The sequence below is a fragment of the Bufo gargarizans genome, chromosome 6, assembly GCF_014858855.1.
Source record: "Bufo gargarizans isolate SCDJY-AF-19 chromosome 6, ASM1485885v1, whole genome shotgun sequence".
Taxonomy (NCBI): domain Eukaryota; kingdom Metazoa; phylum Chordata; class Amphibia; order Anura; family Bufonidae; genus Bufo; species Bufo gargarizans.
In genome coordinates, this window is record NC_058085.1 from 344520190 (window position 1) to 344537040 (window position 16851).

The 16851-nt window shown below is 46.3% G+C and overlaps 1 protein-coding gene across 4 annotated transcripts in view; it reads left to right on the forward strand.

Annotated features, from left to right (window-relative positions):
• The window catches only part of LOC122941031 (dynamin-binding protein-like), a 155513-nt gene that overhangs the window by 56307 nt on the left and 82355 nt on the right, over window positions 1–16851 (forward strand). For 2 of the 4 annotated variants that reach the window (XM_044298012.1, XM_044298015.1), the window contains exon 1: window positions 14510–14695. The exons of the other annotated variants lie outside the window; for them this stretch is intronic. In XM_044298012.1, coding sequence (XP_044153947.1) covers window positions 14518–14695 — 178 coding nt within the window. In that variant the 5' untranslated portion in view covers window positions 14510–14517. Of the gene's footprint in view, window positions 1–14509; window positions 14696–16851 lie in introns of those variants that run through there. 4 annotated transcript variants of the gene reach the window in all.

The following is a 16851-nucleotide window of genomic DNA, read 5'->3' on the forward strand; positions in this document are numbered from 1 at the left end:
CTCAATCGCACAGCAGACTTTCTCAGCCGACAGTTAGTCAGGCCAGGGGAATGGAAATTGAACCAGGAGGTATTCCAGTTGATTTGCCAGCAGTGGGGGAGACCTCAGGTGGATTTATTCGCATCCAGCAGAAATACTCAGCTGGACTATTTCTTCTCGCTAGACCCAAGAGGAGGACCACTGGCGGTGGATGCTCTTTCCCAACCTTGGGACATGAGTCTAGCCTACGCCTTTCCCCCACTTCTCCTCATACCGCAGGTCCTGAAGAAATTGAGAGGGTGCTCATCCACGCTGATTTTGATAGCCCCAGCTTGGCCCAAGAGAGCCTGGTTTTCGGTGCTAAAGACCATGTCCATCAGGGATCCAATATCCCTTCCAAAAAGACAGGATCTTCTATCGCAAGGTCCTCTGTTTCACCCCAACCTGGACAAACTGAACCTTACAGCATGGATCCTGAGAGGCAGACCTTAAGGAATAAAGGGCTCTCGGACAAGGTAATTTCAACTTTACAGAGCTGCCGCAAACCTGTCACAAGAGCAATATACAACAAGATCTGGAAGAAGTTCTCATCCTGGTTGTCACAGAACCATACAGATTCCGGATCCCCCACGGTGGGTTGTATTTTAGAGTTCCTTCAGGAGGGGTTCGATGCAGGTCTGAAACCCAGCACACTCAAAGTACAGGTTTCGTCTCTCAGCTGTTGTCTCGATACTCCCCTTGCAGACCATAGGTGGATTAAAAGCTTTCTAAGAGCAGCTTCTAGATTGAGACCCACCTTGAGACAGTCGGTCCCCCCCTGGAGTCTAAACATAGTTTTAGAAGGGTTATGCGATCCTCCTTTTGAGCCAATTGGGCAGATATCCGAAAAATTTCTGTCTCTAAAAGCGGTGTTCCTTCTGGCTATAACCACAGCCCGCAGGATAGGGGAAATCCAGGCCTTATCAATTAAACAACCTTATCTAAGGATTCTGGATGACCGCATAATCTTGAGGCCGGATCCAGCTTTTCTTCCCAAGGTGGTCTCTACTTTCCATAGAGAACAGGAGCTAACACTCCCTTCATTTTGTTCCTTTCCCAAAAATATACAGGAGGAAAGATTCCAGAGGCTGGACGTTAGAAGAACAATCCTAGCCTATCTGGACAGAACCAGTTCCTGGAGGAGATCAAGTAATCTGTTCATCCAGTTCGGTGGGAAGAATAGAGGCTTGAAAGCATCAAAACAGACGCTGGCACGGTGGATTAAGGACACCATCAGAGAAGCATACAGACTGCAGGAAATGTCCTGCCCCTTAAATCTGAAGGCACATTCCACGAGAGCGATGGCAACTTCCTGGGCTGAAAGGGCCGACGCTACAGTTGACCAGATTTGCAAGGCTGCAACCTGGTCTAACTTCCTGACTTTTGCTAAGCATTATAGGCTTGATGTATTGGCCGGACAGGACTTGGCCTTTGGGCGAAAAGTCCTTCAGGCAGTAGTCCCCCCCTAGGAGATTCAGTTGTTAGTTCTCCATGGGTGCTGTCATGGAGGGACGTCCTGGAAATACTGGTTTAGTTTACCGGTAAATCCTTTTCCAGGAGTCCGACATGACAGCACCCTGTACTACCCTCCCTGTTATGCTGGTTCCAGCCTTGTAAGCAGTGTGAATATAACATTGTATTAATAAAGGTGTTGGATCCTATCCGGTGTAGTAATTTGAAAGAACACTGGAGAGTGGGAGGGGAGGGGGCCTTTTAATCTCTCTCGCTTCCTGTCCCTACAGAGACCAATAGGACAACCTCCATGGGTGCTGTCATGTCGGACTCCTGGAAAAGGATTTACCGGTAAACTAAACCAGTATTTCGGACCACATTTGCGGATCCGCAATACACGGGCACCGTTCTGTGTGCATTCCACATAACGGATGTGGACCAATTCACTTCAATGTGTCTGCAAATCCAGAGATGCAGAACAGAAGCACGGAACGGAACCCTACGGAGTGCTTCCGTGGGGTTTCCTCCCGTACTTCCGTGGACGGTGTTCGTGCATTGCGGCGCGCAGGAGGCCTAAGAATGATTTTTGACGGTGATCCTGTAAGATGACATTGGTGAAATCCGCTGCCCAACAACAGCTTTCTCCCTATGGGTAGTAAGAAGGAGAAAGCTGTCAATCCATAGGAAGTGGGCAAAGGAGCGACCATAAAGACCCCAAAGTACGGAGCACCTTGCAGCCAATAAGATGAGCCAAAATACAGTGTGGGGGAATTTATCATTCCCCTTACGCCTCTTTTTGGTGTAGAAAAGTCACAAATCAAGGAGATTTACCACTAGGGATGAACAAATCGACTTTGGATGACACATCCGAAGTCGATTCGCATAAAACTTCGTTTCAATACTGTACGGAGCGAGTATTAGAATGTATTGGCTCCGATGAGCCGAAGTTATTACTTCGTGAAGTCTCGCGAGACTTAGTGTTATAACTTCAGAAATTGATTTCTACAGTAAAAAAAAAATCCCGAACTCTGGTTCGGTTCCGAGCCAATACATTCTAATACTGTGGGGAGCGCTCCTGCTCCGTACAGTATTCTAACAAAGTTTTAATGCGAATCCACTTTGGATGTTTCATCCGAAGTCGATTCGCTCATCCCTATTTATGACTTTGCCCAGTCTGGTGTTGTAAGAGCAGAACTATTCACCCCAGCGAATTCCTCATTACTTACTCCAGAAACTGGCATAAATAATGAATGAAATTTACAGCAACTCGGATCTGCCATAGATTGGAGCCGGAGGGGGCGCCGCCTCGTCTTAAATGACATGACTTCTCCGGCAGCACAGGCTCCTTTAAAGCTGGCATAGCACATGCCAACCTTCATAAGTAAGGGCTTGTATTTCTACGTATGTGACACATGACTGAAGTTGGCATGCCCGTTACTGCTGCATGCTGCCATCAGAGTACAGGCATAGGCAGTGTGGCTCGCCAGCTGTGCCTGGCACTGCAGCTCAATCCCATATAAGTGACTGAGCTACATTACTAGGTTCCTCCACGACAATATGTATGGCACTGTGCTGGTTTAAACTGTCACTTCAGTCTCATTGCAGGCCCAGGCTGCTGATTTGCCCCATCCCTCATGCTTTATACTGCAGTTCAGCTTGTTGCGATTGTATCAAGCTAGGAAGATAGCCAAGAAGCTAATGACGGGAGATACGATTTTTGGGCCAAATAATTATAAACTTCAGTTTTTTTCCCTATAGAAAAACATGAGCTTTATTAAGGGGTTGGGGCTGGAGTTCTGCTTTAAATTGACTATTAAAATGTGTCTGTACTTCTTCTTCTTTTCCTTCCCTAATTGTATAAGAATGAAAGTTACCACTCGGCAGCGACGGGTCCTGGTACATTACTGTCCCTGGGTACAGCCCGCAGAATCTAAGCGCAGTTTCTAGATTTCAGCATGCCCGAAGTTAAAGGGATTCTCCGGGATACTGATGGTTGTAATTGGTTGAAGGAGAATAATTTGCTGCACAGATCTATTCAAATGAAGGACCCCTCCTCGCTGATTATAAGGTGATCTGTCATCCTAGAGATATGCCACCACTTTATTAGATGGGAGTACCCCTTTAAGCTGCACATTAGGAAAGTCTGATTCTTATCAAGATTAATTGACCGCTAAAGTTGCTACCTTTTTGACCCAAGAACTCAGGCAACATGGTGATAAGCATCTGAACTGCGGTGGTCCGACACCCGGGACCCCCGCCTATCAGCTGTTTGAGAAGGCAGCGGCGCTCCAGTAGCGCCGCAGCCTTCTCACTGTTTGGCCTCATGCACACGGCCGTTGTTTGGGTCCGCATCCGAGCCGGCCTCTTGGCGGCTCGGATGCGGACCCGTTCAGTTCAATGGGGCCGCAAAAGATGCGGACAGCACTCCGTGGCCCCGCAAAAAAAATAGAACATGTCCTATTTTTGTCCGTTTTGCGGACAAGAATAGGCATTTCTACAAAAGGGCGCCCGTTCCGTTCCGCAAATTGCGGAAGGCACACGGGCGGCTTCCGTCTTTTGCGAATCCATGGTTTGTGGACTTCAAAAAACGGAACAGTTGTGTGCATGAGGCCTTTACCGCAGGCCCAGTGACATCATGACTAGTATCACTGGCCTGGGCGGGGCTAAGCTCTGTTCCCTTGAATGGAGCTTAGCCCCGCCCAGGCCAGTGATACTAGTCGTGACGTCACTGGGCCTGCGGTAAACAGTGAGAAAGCAGTGTCGCTCCTGGAGCGCCGCTGCCTTCTCAAACAGCTGATCGGCAGGGGTCCCGTGTGTCGGACCCCCGCCGATCAGATGCTGATGATCTCTCCAGAGGACAGATCATTAGTTTAAACAAACTGCAGAACCCCTTTAACAGTGACCTCACAGTACCCCGCTGCCTTAAAAGTGACCTCCACAGCAGTTGCCCCTTTAATGCTAGGGCTACACGACTGCATGTGTCGCACGACATTTTGTCTGAACAATTTTTATAATGATAGGTTATGGTGTTGCACTGCGACATGTGACATGTGACATACTGCGACTGCGACACAACAGTCACCAAAAATCGATCCAAGATGGATTTTTATGCGACTGTCGCGTCGCAGTTGCAGTATGTCACATATCGCAGTGCAACACCATAACCTATCATTATTAAAATTGTCGCGTGACACATGTAGCAGTGTAGTTGTGCCCTATGTGTCGCGCAACACATGTCGTCGTGCAGCCGTAGCCTAAAGCTGACCTACAGAAGTGAAGAAAAATGACTGGGTTGTTATGGAAACCTGGAGTAAAACTGTGTGTATGTGGAGAGTAAGGGCCTGCGAGCTTCTATTGGCTGATAAGGGACATGTGACTGTGTGTGTGGCAGATGGGATATGAAGAGATAGACTTGCAGGCTTGTATTGGCTAATGCAGGTCATTTTTTACCTATATAAGTTTGATATAACTGCTGGTGGTCTAGGGAAGTGAAAAGGATGATTTCAGCATCCCTGGTACTCCAGGGTAGTAAGGTGTTATTGTCACCATCCCTGGGGGTCTTATGTGGGGAAGGGGTTAATAATACATGGTGTCTGGTGGGTCTCCCGCACTCCTGTGCTCCAGCGAGGTCCTCCTTGCATACAGGAAGCTGAACACTTATGGGGTTCTCTAGCAAATCTCGTGGACCCCAGTACAAAATTAGTAACATGGCCCCTACTTACCAAGTGCCATTTATAATAGCAATGTTGTAAAGGGCATCGGTCAGCAGATTTGTACCTGTGACACTGTCTGACATGTTTACATGTGCGCTTGGCAGCTGAAGGCATTTGTGTAAGGCCTCATTCACACATACGTGGATTTTCACGGACCACGGTCCGTGAAAACCCATCCTGCTGAGTGCACGGTGTCATTGATTGCTATGATGCCGTGCGCTTCGTGGCGGCGCCGCTGTACAGTAATACATTCGTATAATCTATACAAGTGTATTACTGTACAGCGGCGGCATCAACGGCGGCACCGTGGTCCGTGAAAATCCACATATCAGTGAATGAGGCCTTTGTCTTATGCTCATATGTGCCCGCATTGCTGAGAAAAATGTTGTTTTAATATATGCAACTGAGCCTTTAGGAGCAACGGGGGCGTTACCATTACACCTAGAGGCCACGCCGTCTGCACTTTGACAGGGCCAGACAGTGTAAGGGCTCATGCACACGACACTATTGCTTTTTCAGTGTTTTGTGGTCCGTTTTTAACGGATCCGTTGTTCCGTTTTTTGTTTCCGTTGTATTTCCGTTTCCTTTCCGTTTTTCCTTTCCGTTTTTGGGCTGGGCATAACATTTTCAATAGATGGTTCAGCAAAAACGGATCGGATACGGAAGACATACGGATGCATTTCCGTATGTGTTCCGTTTTTTTTGCGGACCCATTGACTTGAATGGAGCCAAGCACCGTGATTTGCGGACAAGAATAGGACATGTTCTATCTTTTTACGGCACGGAAATACTTATACGGAATGCACACGGAGACACTTCAGTATTTTTTGCTGAACCATTGAAATGAATGGTTCAGTATATGTTCCGCATACTGAACTGAAAAAACGGCCAGTATACTGAACGCAAAATACTGTCGTGTGCATGAGCCCTAAATGTCATCACACCTGGACCTGTCAATCAAAGTGCAGAGGGCGCGGCAGTTGCAGAGTGAGCAGAGCCTCTAGGTGTAATGGTAACGCCCCCGTTGCTCCTAGCGGCTAATTTGCATATAATAAACCACCATTTTTCTCAGCAATGCGGGCACATATGAACATGGGACCAACACAGATGCCTTCAGCTGCCAAGCGCACATGCAACAGGTCAGCCAGTGTCATAGGGACAAAACTGCTGACAGATGCCCTTTAAGTGGAAGAAGGACCTTTCGGTTCTCTCAGGCACCAGGGCCTTGATGCAGCTGTTACCTCTGCACCCATTATAGCTGTGCCCTTGGTTACCCAGCTTTCCCAAACTCTATCACAAGTAACGGTGTGTAAGGACGCGTCCTCTGTACTACGCTGATGTTATGTTGCCGTTGGTTGAAGGAGAAGCGACGTGATCTGTATGGAAACCGAGGCTGAAATCATTGCTATTCTCTGCATACCTGAAGATAAATGATGTGCGGGTCTGACTGCGCCAAGGACAAGTCATACCCTTCTCTCCTGCTTATTTGGCAGTGGGTTTTAAAAGGCCAGCAGCACTGTGCCACCGTATCCTGGAACGTGGGGCACGCCAGGCCCTCTCCATGTAACAGATCTGATAGTGAGTAATTGTGCATCACGTGTGCCCGACAGACCTGCCAGGGTTCCTGGGCCGAGCACAAAAGGTGCGTTGTTCCCACGAGATGGTTCTAATGAGAGAATGAATCTCTCATCATCAGCAGCAATAGTATGGGGCTGGCAGCGCCATCCACTCCTGCGCTTTGTTTACGGGCATCACATGAAACCTTTTAGCTTCCCTGGCATTCCTGAACAATAATGGCCCCATGACCGGCTGGCAGGACATGCTGACCTATTATTACACCTACCATCCACGTTACTCATCCCTAACACAAAGCTGTGCCACGTTACATTTGCCCACAGTTAGGCTGCAGGGACATGTGTGGGCAGGCCAGACACAACACCGCGCTGACTGTCAGTGAATGATTGATATATTTTTTTTTCCCTTGGCTTATGTAGTAAATCCGTTTCATTCTGCGGGTTGTCCAGGATTAGGAAAACATGGCTGCTTTCTTCCAAAAACATCACCATCCCTGTCCATGGGTGGGGTTTAGTATTGCAGATCAACCAATGGGGCAGAGCTGCAATACTGCACACGACCTGTGGACAGGGGTGGTGCTGTTTATAAAATTAAGCAGCCATATTTTTCTAATCCTGGTCAACCCCTTTAAGGGCTCATGCACACGAACGTTTCCTTTCTGTGTCAGTTCCATTTTTTTTTTTGCGGACTGTATGCGGAACCATTCATTTTCAATAGGTCCGAAAAGAAAAAAAAATAAATACGGAAGTTGCTCCGTGTGCATTCCATTTCCGTATGTCCGCATTTCCATTCCGCAAAAAAAAAAAAAATACATGTCCTGTTGTCCGCATTACGGAAAAGGATAGGACTGTTCTATTAGGGGCCACCTGTTCGTTCCGCAAAATACGGAATGCTCATGGACGCCATTCGTATTTTTTGCGGATCTGTTTGTGCGGCGTGAGCCCTGTTTGTCTAGTTTTGCAACTTTCTTATACGTTGCCTTTCAATCCCGTGCCATTTCCAAGATATGTGCTTGCTGCAGAAACATTCTTGAAAGCACATCCAGACCCATGACTTTTAACAGCTGAGAGTTTGCTGCAATTGAATCCAGTCAAGTCAATCCTCTTGGTGTTAAATAGCCTGGATTGAAAGCTGATTTATTTTACTTAGACCTCTTGCACACGACCGTATGGCTTTTTAAGTATTTTGCGGTCCGTTTTACACGGATCCGTTGTTCACGGATCTGTTCAGTTTTTTGTTTCCGTTCCCTAGTTCCACAAAAAAAATCTCCGTATGGTTTTCGTATGCGATCCGTTGTTTGCAGATCGCAAATGGAAACATAAAATTTGTAATCATTAATGTAATGTACAGTAATGTATTTCAACAGTATATACACGTGGTCTTGGATCCGCAAAAAACGGATGACATGCGAATGTGTTCCGTATGCATTCCGTATTTTTTGCGGACCCATTGACTTGAATGGAGCCACGGATCGTTATTCGTGGGCGATAATAGGAGAAGTTCTATTTTTTTAGCGGAACGGAAGTACGGAAACGGAATACATACGGAGTACATTTCTATTTTTTTTTGCGGAACCGTTGAAATAAATGGTTCTGCATACGGACCGTAAATGGAATCCGCAAAAATGAAACTGAAATGGAAAAAAAAAACTGTTGTGCAAAAGGCCTTTCTGTTTACGTTCCGTATACGGAACCATTCATTTCAATGGATCCACACCAAAAAATGGAAGGTCCTCCGTATGCCTTCCGTTTCCGTATTTCCATTCCGTTCAAACATAGAACTTGTCCTATTATTGCCCGCAAATAACGATCCGTGGCTCCATTCAAGTCAATGGGTCCACAAAAAAACAGGAATGTATCCATATGTCTTCCGTATCCGTTCCGTTTTTGCGTAACCATCTATTGAAAATGTTATGTCCAGACCAACTTTTTAATGTACTTACTGTTTAAACATTATTGTATTGTATGCCATTGATGCAAAAAACGGATCAGAAACGGAAACCAAGTGGAAAAACGGAACGGCGGAACAGAAGCAGAAACACTACTGAAACAAAAAACTGAAAAACGGATCTGGGAAAAACGGACCGCAAAATACTGAAAAAGCCATACGGTCGTGTGCAAGAGGCCTTAGGCGACGTGCAAACCGCAGATCTGCAAAATATGGATACTGTCCATGCAAACCCAGCCCTTTCCTCTGTCCGCTAAACGGACAAGTATAGGACACGTTCTATAATTTGGGGAATTGTCGCACGGATGCAGCCATCAGCTGTAGGAGTTTTTATATTTTGAGAATGTTTCAGTGACGGCAAGAGAGATCTTGAAAATTGTGCAAAATCAGTGTGAAAAGTATCAGAGATCATCCACAACTTTGTTCCAATTACTTACCACTTTCAAGGTCTTTGTTAGCTGTCAGCAAGTAGAAATATTCACGTTAAGGCCTCTTTCACACGACCGTATGGCTTTTTCAGTGTTTTGCGGATCAGTTTTTTCTGTCTTTTGTTTCAGTAGTGTTTCCGTTCCGTTTTTCCGTATGGCATATACAGTATACAGTAATTACATTGAAAAAATTGAGCTGGGCATTACATTTTCAATTGGTACACCTGCGCCCGTGTGTTGAAACCCTAATATATTTGCATTCATCTCTCATCAGCCCTTGCCCAGCAGTTTAGACTCCCTCAACCTCGTTGCATTCTCTGTGTCCAAGGAACTAGGGTTGTCACGATAGCGGCAATACACTATAACGCTGATGAACAGGAGGCATCGCACAATCATCCCACACGACTTGATCCGATTTTTTTTTTTGAGGTTTCATGTGGCTAAATAACTTTGCTTTCAATCTGGCTTTTATGCCCCTCCCATATGCCACAGATTGGAGCTAGGTGTCTGACAATTCCATCATCTGCAGGTCTGACCTCACGGCTTGTCCTTCTTGGTGCTGCAGTTTCAATATTGAGAAAGGTATCATACAGTCTGCAGCAACTAGCAGACCAGCCCCAGACATAATAGAACTGAATAGGGTCTCTGACCCCAGGACTGCAGATATCCAGCACTGTTGGGTTTTGTGATTCTGGGGTCACAGCGAGTTGCAGGTCACATTGCCACCCCGTTCTGCTGGACTGCTACACCGCCAATCTATGATCAGGAAGGTCGTAACTCTTTTCGCCTTGTAGCCCCAGCCTTAGGCATCGTTCACATTTCCGTGTCAGTGTCACGTCCGTGAAAAAAAAAGCCTATGTGTTTCGTCCGTGAAGATGTTCCATGTGTCCGTTTTTACCATCCGCGTGTCATCCGTAATTCACAGACGCTGCTCAGCTGAAAAATTAATTTCCAAAGAATCTCCTATTAGTCGTCAGTGAAAAACAGACCCACCGCAGATGCCATCTATGTTGTGTCAATGATTTTCACGGACCCGTAGACTTCAATGGGCGTGCTTGGCCCGTACCACGGATCAAAGCAGTGCATGTCTCTGTGAAACATGTACGCTTTTTTTTTTTTTTTTTTTTTTTTTTTTTTTTTTTTTACGGACATGACGCTGGCAAGGAAACGTGGACGAGGCCTTCTGCAGCACTGTTATGAGACTTGCCGGCATTAGATTTGCAGCCTTGTTTAGGACCTGAAGCTCTTTTGAAATCCTAAGACATCTGGAGAGAGTAGGAGCGCAGGAGGAATGCCTGACTGCCTGAGCATGTCCTGAGCTGCAAGAAGAGTCCTTGACACAAGCCAACTGCGCAAATAGACTTCTAGGTTAGATTTTTTTTTTCCAGGGCTGAGCAGCTAACGCCCAATATATTTCCTTTTCCCAGATGTTATTTGCAAATGTAAAAACAGAGGGAGGAAGACTGGGATATATTTATTGAGGGATTCCAGGGAGACCTCGCTGGCTTGGCCTCTGCATACTATTAGTGCACTCTGTAACACGGAGTTCTACAGTAAAGGGATTTTCCACTTTGATTTTTATTAAGTTTACTTTCATTTTTTTTTAAACAACTTTTTTTGCATATAGTTTAGTATCATTTTTCTGAATTTGACACAGTGCGGTGTCATTTACTCTCATTAGAGGACATTTACTATGAGATTTATGTTTGTCTATTTTTAAACAGAATAAAGTGGTCTTAGAAGACAGAAAATGCTCAAAACCCCATATGCTGTTGCGCATTTCTAACTGGGGGAGCAAATCCTGCCCATGTGGTCCGTTGCTAACGGCAATCCCCAGCAGAAATGCATACAGTGGAGGATGCCTGCAGCGGACCACATGTACCACAAAGGCACCCTACATAGGATAGCCAAATGTGTGGATGTGATTGGCTATATAAAACAGAAATTTACCAAAAAATGGTGCACTACACTGGTAAATGCAATTGACAATATATGGCTAAACCCTCACACTGATATTAAAATGAGACTTTCGCCAGTATGTTCTTATATCAAGAACATACCAGAGCCCGCGCACCTCGTCAAGATATCCCAAAGTGGCACGGGACCTAACGCTAGCCTACCTGTGCCATATGGGCAATTACAGGGGCATAAGGTCCAACATATAGCGAACAACTCCCAGTTACTTCCAGCGTGTTCTTGATATAAGAACATACTGGCGAAAGTCTCATTTTAATATCAGTGTGAGGGTTTAGCCATATATTGTCAATTGCATTTACCAGTGCAGTGCACCATTTTTTTGTAAATGTATGTCTTTTTTTTTTGTCTAAAATTGTCTTATAAAATGTCGCACTGAAATCGTTGCAGTAAATTGTGCAACATTTGCCTTGGTACACCACTTTTCAGTGTTTTAGATTTAAAGGGATTCTGTCATCAGATTTAACCCCTGTAACTTAAACATATGCTCATGTCCAGACTAAAACGAAGAATCCTAAGCTGGCCTTATTAAACCTCACTGTGGCTCTATTTGCCCAAAAAACTGGTTTTTATAACCTGTCAATCACTTGCTTAAGGTGCCCAAGGGGAGGTCCGTTAATACAGGGTGCCCAACGCCGCCTTCCCTGTCTTCAGCGCTGCCTTCTACAGCTCAGCGCCGCCTCCGCAATCCTCCCTGTCCCTCTGTCAGATCCCGCGCCTGTGCACTAGGCTCAGCCAATCTGCAGGTCATATCAGAGTTGAGCGAAGTGCGCATCAGGCCGGCGCATGCGCACTTCACTCAATGAAGCCGCACCAGGAGTCCGCACGGGCACATCAGGCTGAGCCTAGTGCGCAGGCGCGGGATCTGGCAGAGGGGCGGGGAGGATTGTGGAGGCCGCGCTGAGCTGTAGAAGGCGGCGCTGGGCACCGGACGGCGAGGGGTGCACCCTGTATTAACGGACCTCCCCTTGGGCACTTTAAGAAAGTGATTGACAGGTTATAAAAACCTGTTTTTTGGGCAAATAGAGCCACAGTGAGGTTTAATAAGGCCAGCTTAGGATTCTTCGTATTAGTCTGGACATGAGCATATGTTTAGGTTAGAGGAGTTAAATCTGATGACAGAATCCCTTTAAGACAAGTGAAAGCTTTTATAGCTGTTTAGACTTCATTTATCATTTGCAACATTTTCAATGTTTACCCCCCTGGGGTAAAGCACTTTGCAATCACACCAAATATATTAATATAATGTATTTGCACCATTTCATAAATTTGGCACAGACACAGAAAACAAAGACAGACTTAAAATTGACACAAAAACACTACTGCGAATGATAAACGCCCCTCATTATCCCTGAGCTCATTAAGACTGAAAACAGGGCCATATACCTATAGAGGGCACCGCGCTCACCTAGGCCCCTGTGTGTGAGGACATGTGATATTTTGGGGCTTTGACATCATAATCTAGTTTTGGCTCTAAATTTAGGTCTAATTTAGGTAGTCAATTCCAATCTCCGGGGGATGCAGGATGTTTTAGATAACTAAGGTCAGGTGTAAGCTTTACTTTTCTCCAGCAAGGGACACAATGCATACCAGTTACAGTCTCTCGCATACAGAGGGCACGTTCACTTGGTGGTTAGGGACTCATTTGGCTTTTAGTATAATGCTGCATTTGTTCCGAGAGGACGTGTGCTCACAAAGAGGTAGAATTCTTACAGCCCACTGTATTTCATATAGTAGTCCAGAGGGGGACCTCTATGGTACAGGGGAGATGTAAGGCTATACGGCTGGATGGTTGTCCCTGGTCAGCAGCACTCCCTTAGCTTTGCTTCCCTTGCAGCATCCCATAAGCAAAGTGCAATTCTCATACCAGTCCTTCTTCTCACTTGCTCTGCTGCAGCACTTCAAAAGCCCTGTCCAACTATCCTACAATATCCGCTGTAGTGGTCCATCTCTTGCGGTCGTCTCACCGCTGCTATGAATCCAGGTTCCTTACTCCCACTGGAGCTTCTGGTCCAGATCTGCATCCATATCTTCTATGCATCCCTGGCAGAAGACTGCGCTCCACTTCTGTCTCTCCTGCAGCACCTTCCCTGCATGGGCAAGGGAATGCGCGTGCACCACTTTCATGAGCATGCTTAGCTGTAGCAGGGCATGGTTCACATTCCGAACAGGGGGATGAGTCTTAAGATGCGGCATGCACCACACTCCCACAGTGGTGCCGATCTGGTGCTTTTATACTAGTCCCTTCTCTTCATTTTCAGTGCAGTGACGTTGACCAGTGCGCCCCCCCCCCCTTGTTTCATCCAGCTGGCAGGGTCGGCACCTTGTAGTTGTAGTGGCTGCACAGATCATCATCTACTAGGGCCTAGTCCTTATGGTGATGTATTAGCCACACCAGAGTGGCATTGCTGTTCGGCTCTTAAAGGGGCAGTGCCGTGTCTGGTCCTCATTAGAGCAGCTGCGCTTCTCTTCTCAGCATCTGGATCCCCACTGATCAAAATTTGTGATGTCACTGTGACATGTCAGAAGTTTGCAAAAATGATGCCACGAATTAAACATGTTACCCAAGTATACTGTGCAACATATGGTATTGGATGCCTATGGGTGGGATAGAGCAGTAAAATAATAGCAAGTAATAGAAAAGTCCTCCAGCACTTCTTAAAAAGCTAGTGTATTTTTTAAATATGTCGATGATGTTTTTAAGGATGTGACAATTAACGCCTTAGTGACCACGCACATTTTTTTTAAAATCGCATTCCAAGAGCTATAACTTTTTTGTTTTCTCATCAATGTACTTGTGTGAGGTCTTATTTTTTGCAGGACAAGTTAGTTTTTGATGCACCATTTAGGGTTCATGTAATGATTGATTATAGCCAGCTGTTTAGCTAAAACCCCCTTTGTTTGCATCAGTAAAAAGACGTATTAGTGGTCACTACGGAGTTAAGGAATAGGTTTTTTAAGAAGTGCTGGAGGACTATTCTATTTTTTTCTTTGGAACACATATCCTGCTGCCAGTCCGGGGTTTTTCTCCCTGCACTGAAGGCTAAGGGTGCGTTCACAAGACCGTGCAGGGGTTTAGCTGTCCTCAAATTGCGGATCTGCAAAACACGGATACCGGCTGTGTGTGTGTGTGTGTGCGCATTTTGCGGAACACACAGGGCCAGCACTATAAAGAAAATGCCTTTTTTGTACGGAGAAGAATAGGACATGCTCTATATTTTTTACGGAGCCACGTAACGGAAGTATGGTGTGCTGTCCGCATCTTTTGCAGCCCCGTCGAAATGAATGGGTCCGCATCCGTTCTGCAGTGGGTCCCCTTTATATGGTCGTGTGAATGAGCCCTTCGTTTTTTTGCGACTGTCATGTCGCAGCATGTTGCATGGCGACACTATTAGCTATCATTACAAAAAATGTTGCACAACTTTGCTGCGACAAGAAGTCACGTGACGCATGTTGGCGTGTATCCAAATCCTAAAATAATACTAATTACTTATTTTTTTGACCTTCAACAGGTGAATGGGGTGATAAGGACCTGTTCGATTTATGCACCAAGAGCTTTCCCAGCGCATACAGCAAACATACACTGCGGTGCGACATTCCTTATTACCTGGAGAAGTTTCTGTATTTAGCCTGTGCGTCTGCGTTTACACCTGGCCATCCAGTTTCAGTTGCTAGAGGCAGAGGACTATCACCCCCAACGTTATCCCTTTGTGACCTGTAAATAATTGATTGATTTTCTGTTCATTGTGGAGGGGGAGTATGGCAAAGTGTGCGCTGGATCAGGGTCCGGTTTCTGCTCTCAGAGGATATAACGGAGAAAAACTAGGTTATGTATTCACACATACAGTATATAGTATATACACCAATCGATGTGTGCAGTGACTTGAAAAAGTATTCATACCCCTTCATGTGATGGCCCAACACAAAGTAGCAAGTATGTGTGAAAAGAAAATGATACATGGTTTTCAAAATCATAGGGTGTAGGTAATGTAAAGGGGTATTCCTATCTCAGACAATTGGGACATATCGCTAGAATATGCCCCCATTGTCTGATAGGTGCGAGTCCCACCTCTGGAACCCACACCTACATCTAGAATGGATCCCTGAAGATTGTGGAGGGCGCACTGCACATGCACAGCCGCCCTCCAGTTCAGTTCTATGGGGCCGCCCAAAAATACAGCTGGCTCCGTTATTTTCAGCGGCCGCCTAGAAATTTATGGGAGTGGTGGCAGCGCAAGCGCGGTGCGCTCCAATTCATTCCTATGGGGAGAGCACTTGGCTGGTGGCCGGACCCTGGAAAACCCCCAAGGATTTTCGAGCCACCACCTTTCCCGCTGCGTTCTCTGTGTAGACTGGGACCCACACCTATCAGACAATGGGGGCATATCCTAGCCATATGCCCCCATTGTCTGAGATGGGAATACCCCTTTAAGTTTGGATCCCTAGAACCGCAGAAAGTCGTAGCATTACAGCCGCCTGCACTGTACCTTATACGAATACTGAGATCAGATGCTGCAGTGTGGTTTATCTCTCTGGAATGCGCCTGTGGCTTGTGGTCAGAAGAATGAGCTTCTTAGATGAGACCTGACATGAATTGTGCCTAGGAAGCACTCTCGAATGTATTTAATTGGGTATGACGAGATTCTGGGGCTCTGCCGTGTCCCCCGGTTCTTTAGTTAATTGGGATTTTAAAGATGTTGTTTTTTTTTTTGCAGACACCATTGAGTGTCTAAATTATTCAATATGTACAATCTGTTTAGAATTTCCGGCAGGCGGTTGGGGGGATCTGGTGAGTCTGGTTACAGGGGTATTACCATATAGACATACCATATAGACATTTATGGTATATCCACAGGTGTGGGTCCCACGTCTGAGATTTGCCCTATCTCCAGAATGGGGCCCTGCAAGCTGTGACTGTAGAGGCGGCTTCACTTGTGTGTCTCTCCATTCACTTCTATTGGAAAATAGCCGAGCGCACGTACTCCCAATCCACACTGATTCTTTACAATGTTGCCCTGTATGGATTTTACAGGGAACCAGTCACCTGCATTGTGCGGTCCGCACTGAGATTTGTTGTCTGTCACTTCTGTCATGGCAGTCAGTATATTTAGAGTTGTGATGTGCCGAACCCAACAGCGCCCCAGGGCTGCGAGGGACATGAGTCCGATGGGGCTCCCTTCCCCCATCCTTACCGATCTCCGGACAGTGACAGTGACACTGCTGGGTCCGACTTGTAAGTACTCTAAAAGTACTTACTGCCATCACAAAGGTGAGAGACCACTGAAATCAGTGGGACTGTCACTACACTATGCTGCCCTCAGTGAGGACAGCATAGGGCGGGTGACAGGTTACCTTTAATCTAGGTCTCAAGTGCTAACTACCAAGCCACCATAAGTGGGCGTAGCAGGACTCACAGACTTTCTCTATTTGTGGGTGGGGGAAGTAGGACTCCTAGGCTTTTTTAAGAGGGGCGGGGGGAAGCGGGACTCACAGGCTTTCTCTATGAGGATTCGAGGAAGCAGGATTCACAAGCTTTCTCTGAGGCGAGAGGGAAACAGGACGCGCAGGATTTCTCTATGGGGCGAGGGGGAAGCAGGACTCACAGGCTTTCTGTATGATGGTTAGGGAAAAGGTCTCACAAGCTTTCCCTATGATGGGCAGAGGAAGCAGGATTTACAGGCTTTCTCTATGATGAGCAGGGTAAGAGGACTCGCAGACTTTCTCTATGAAGGGCGGGGGAAGAT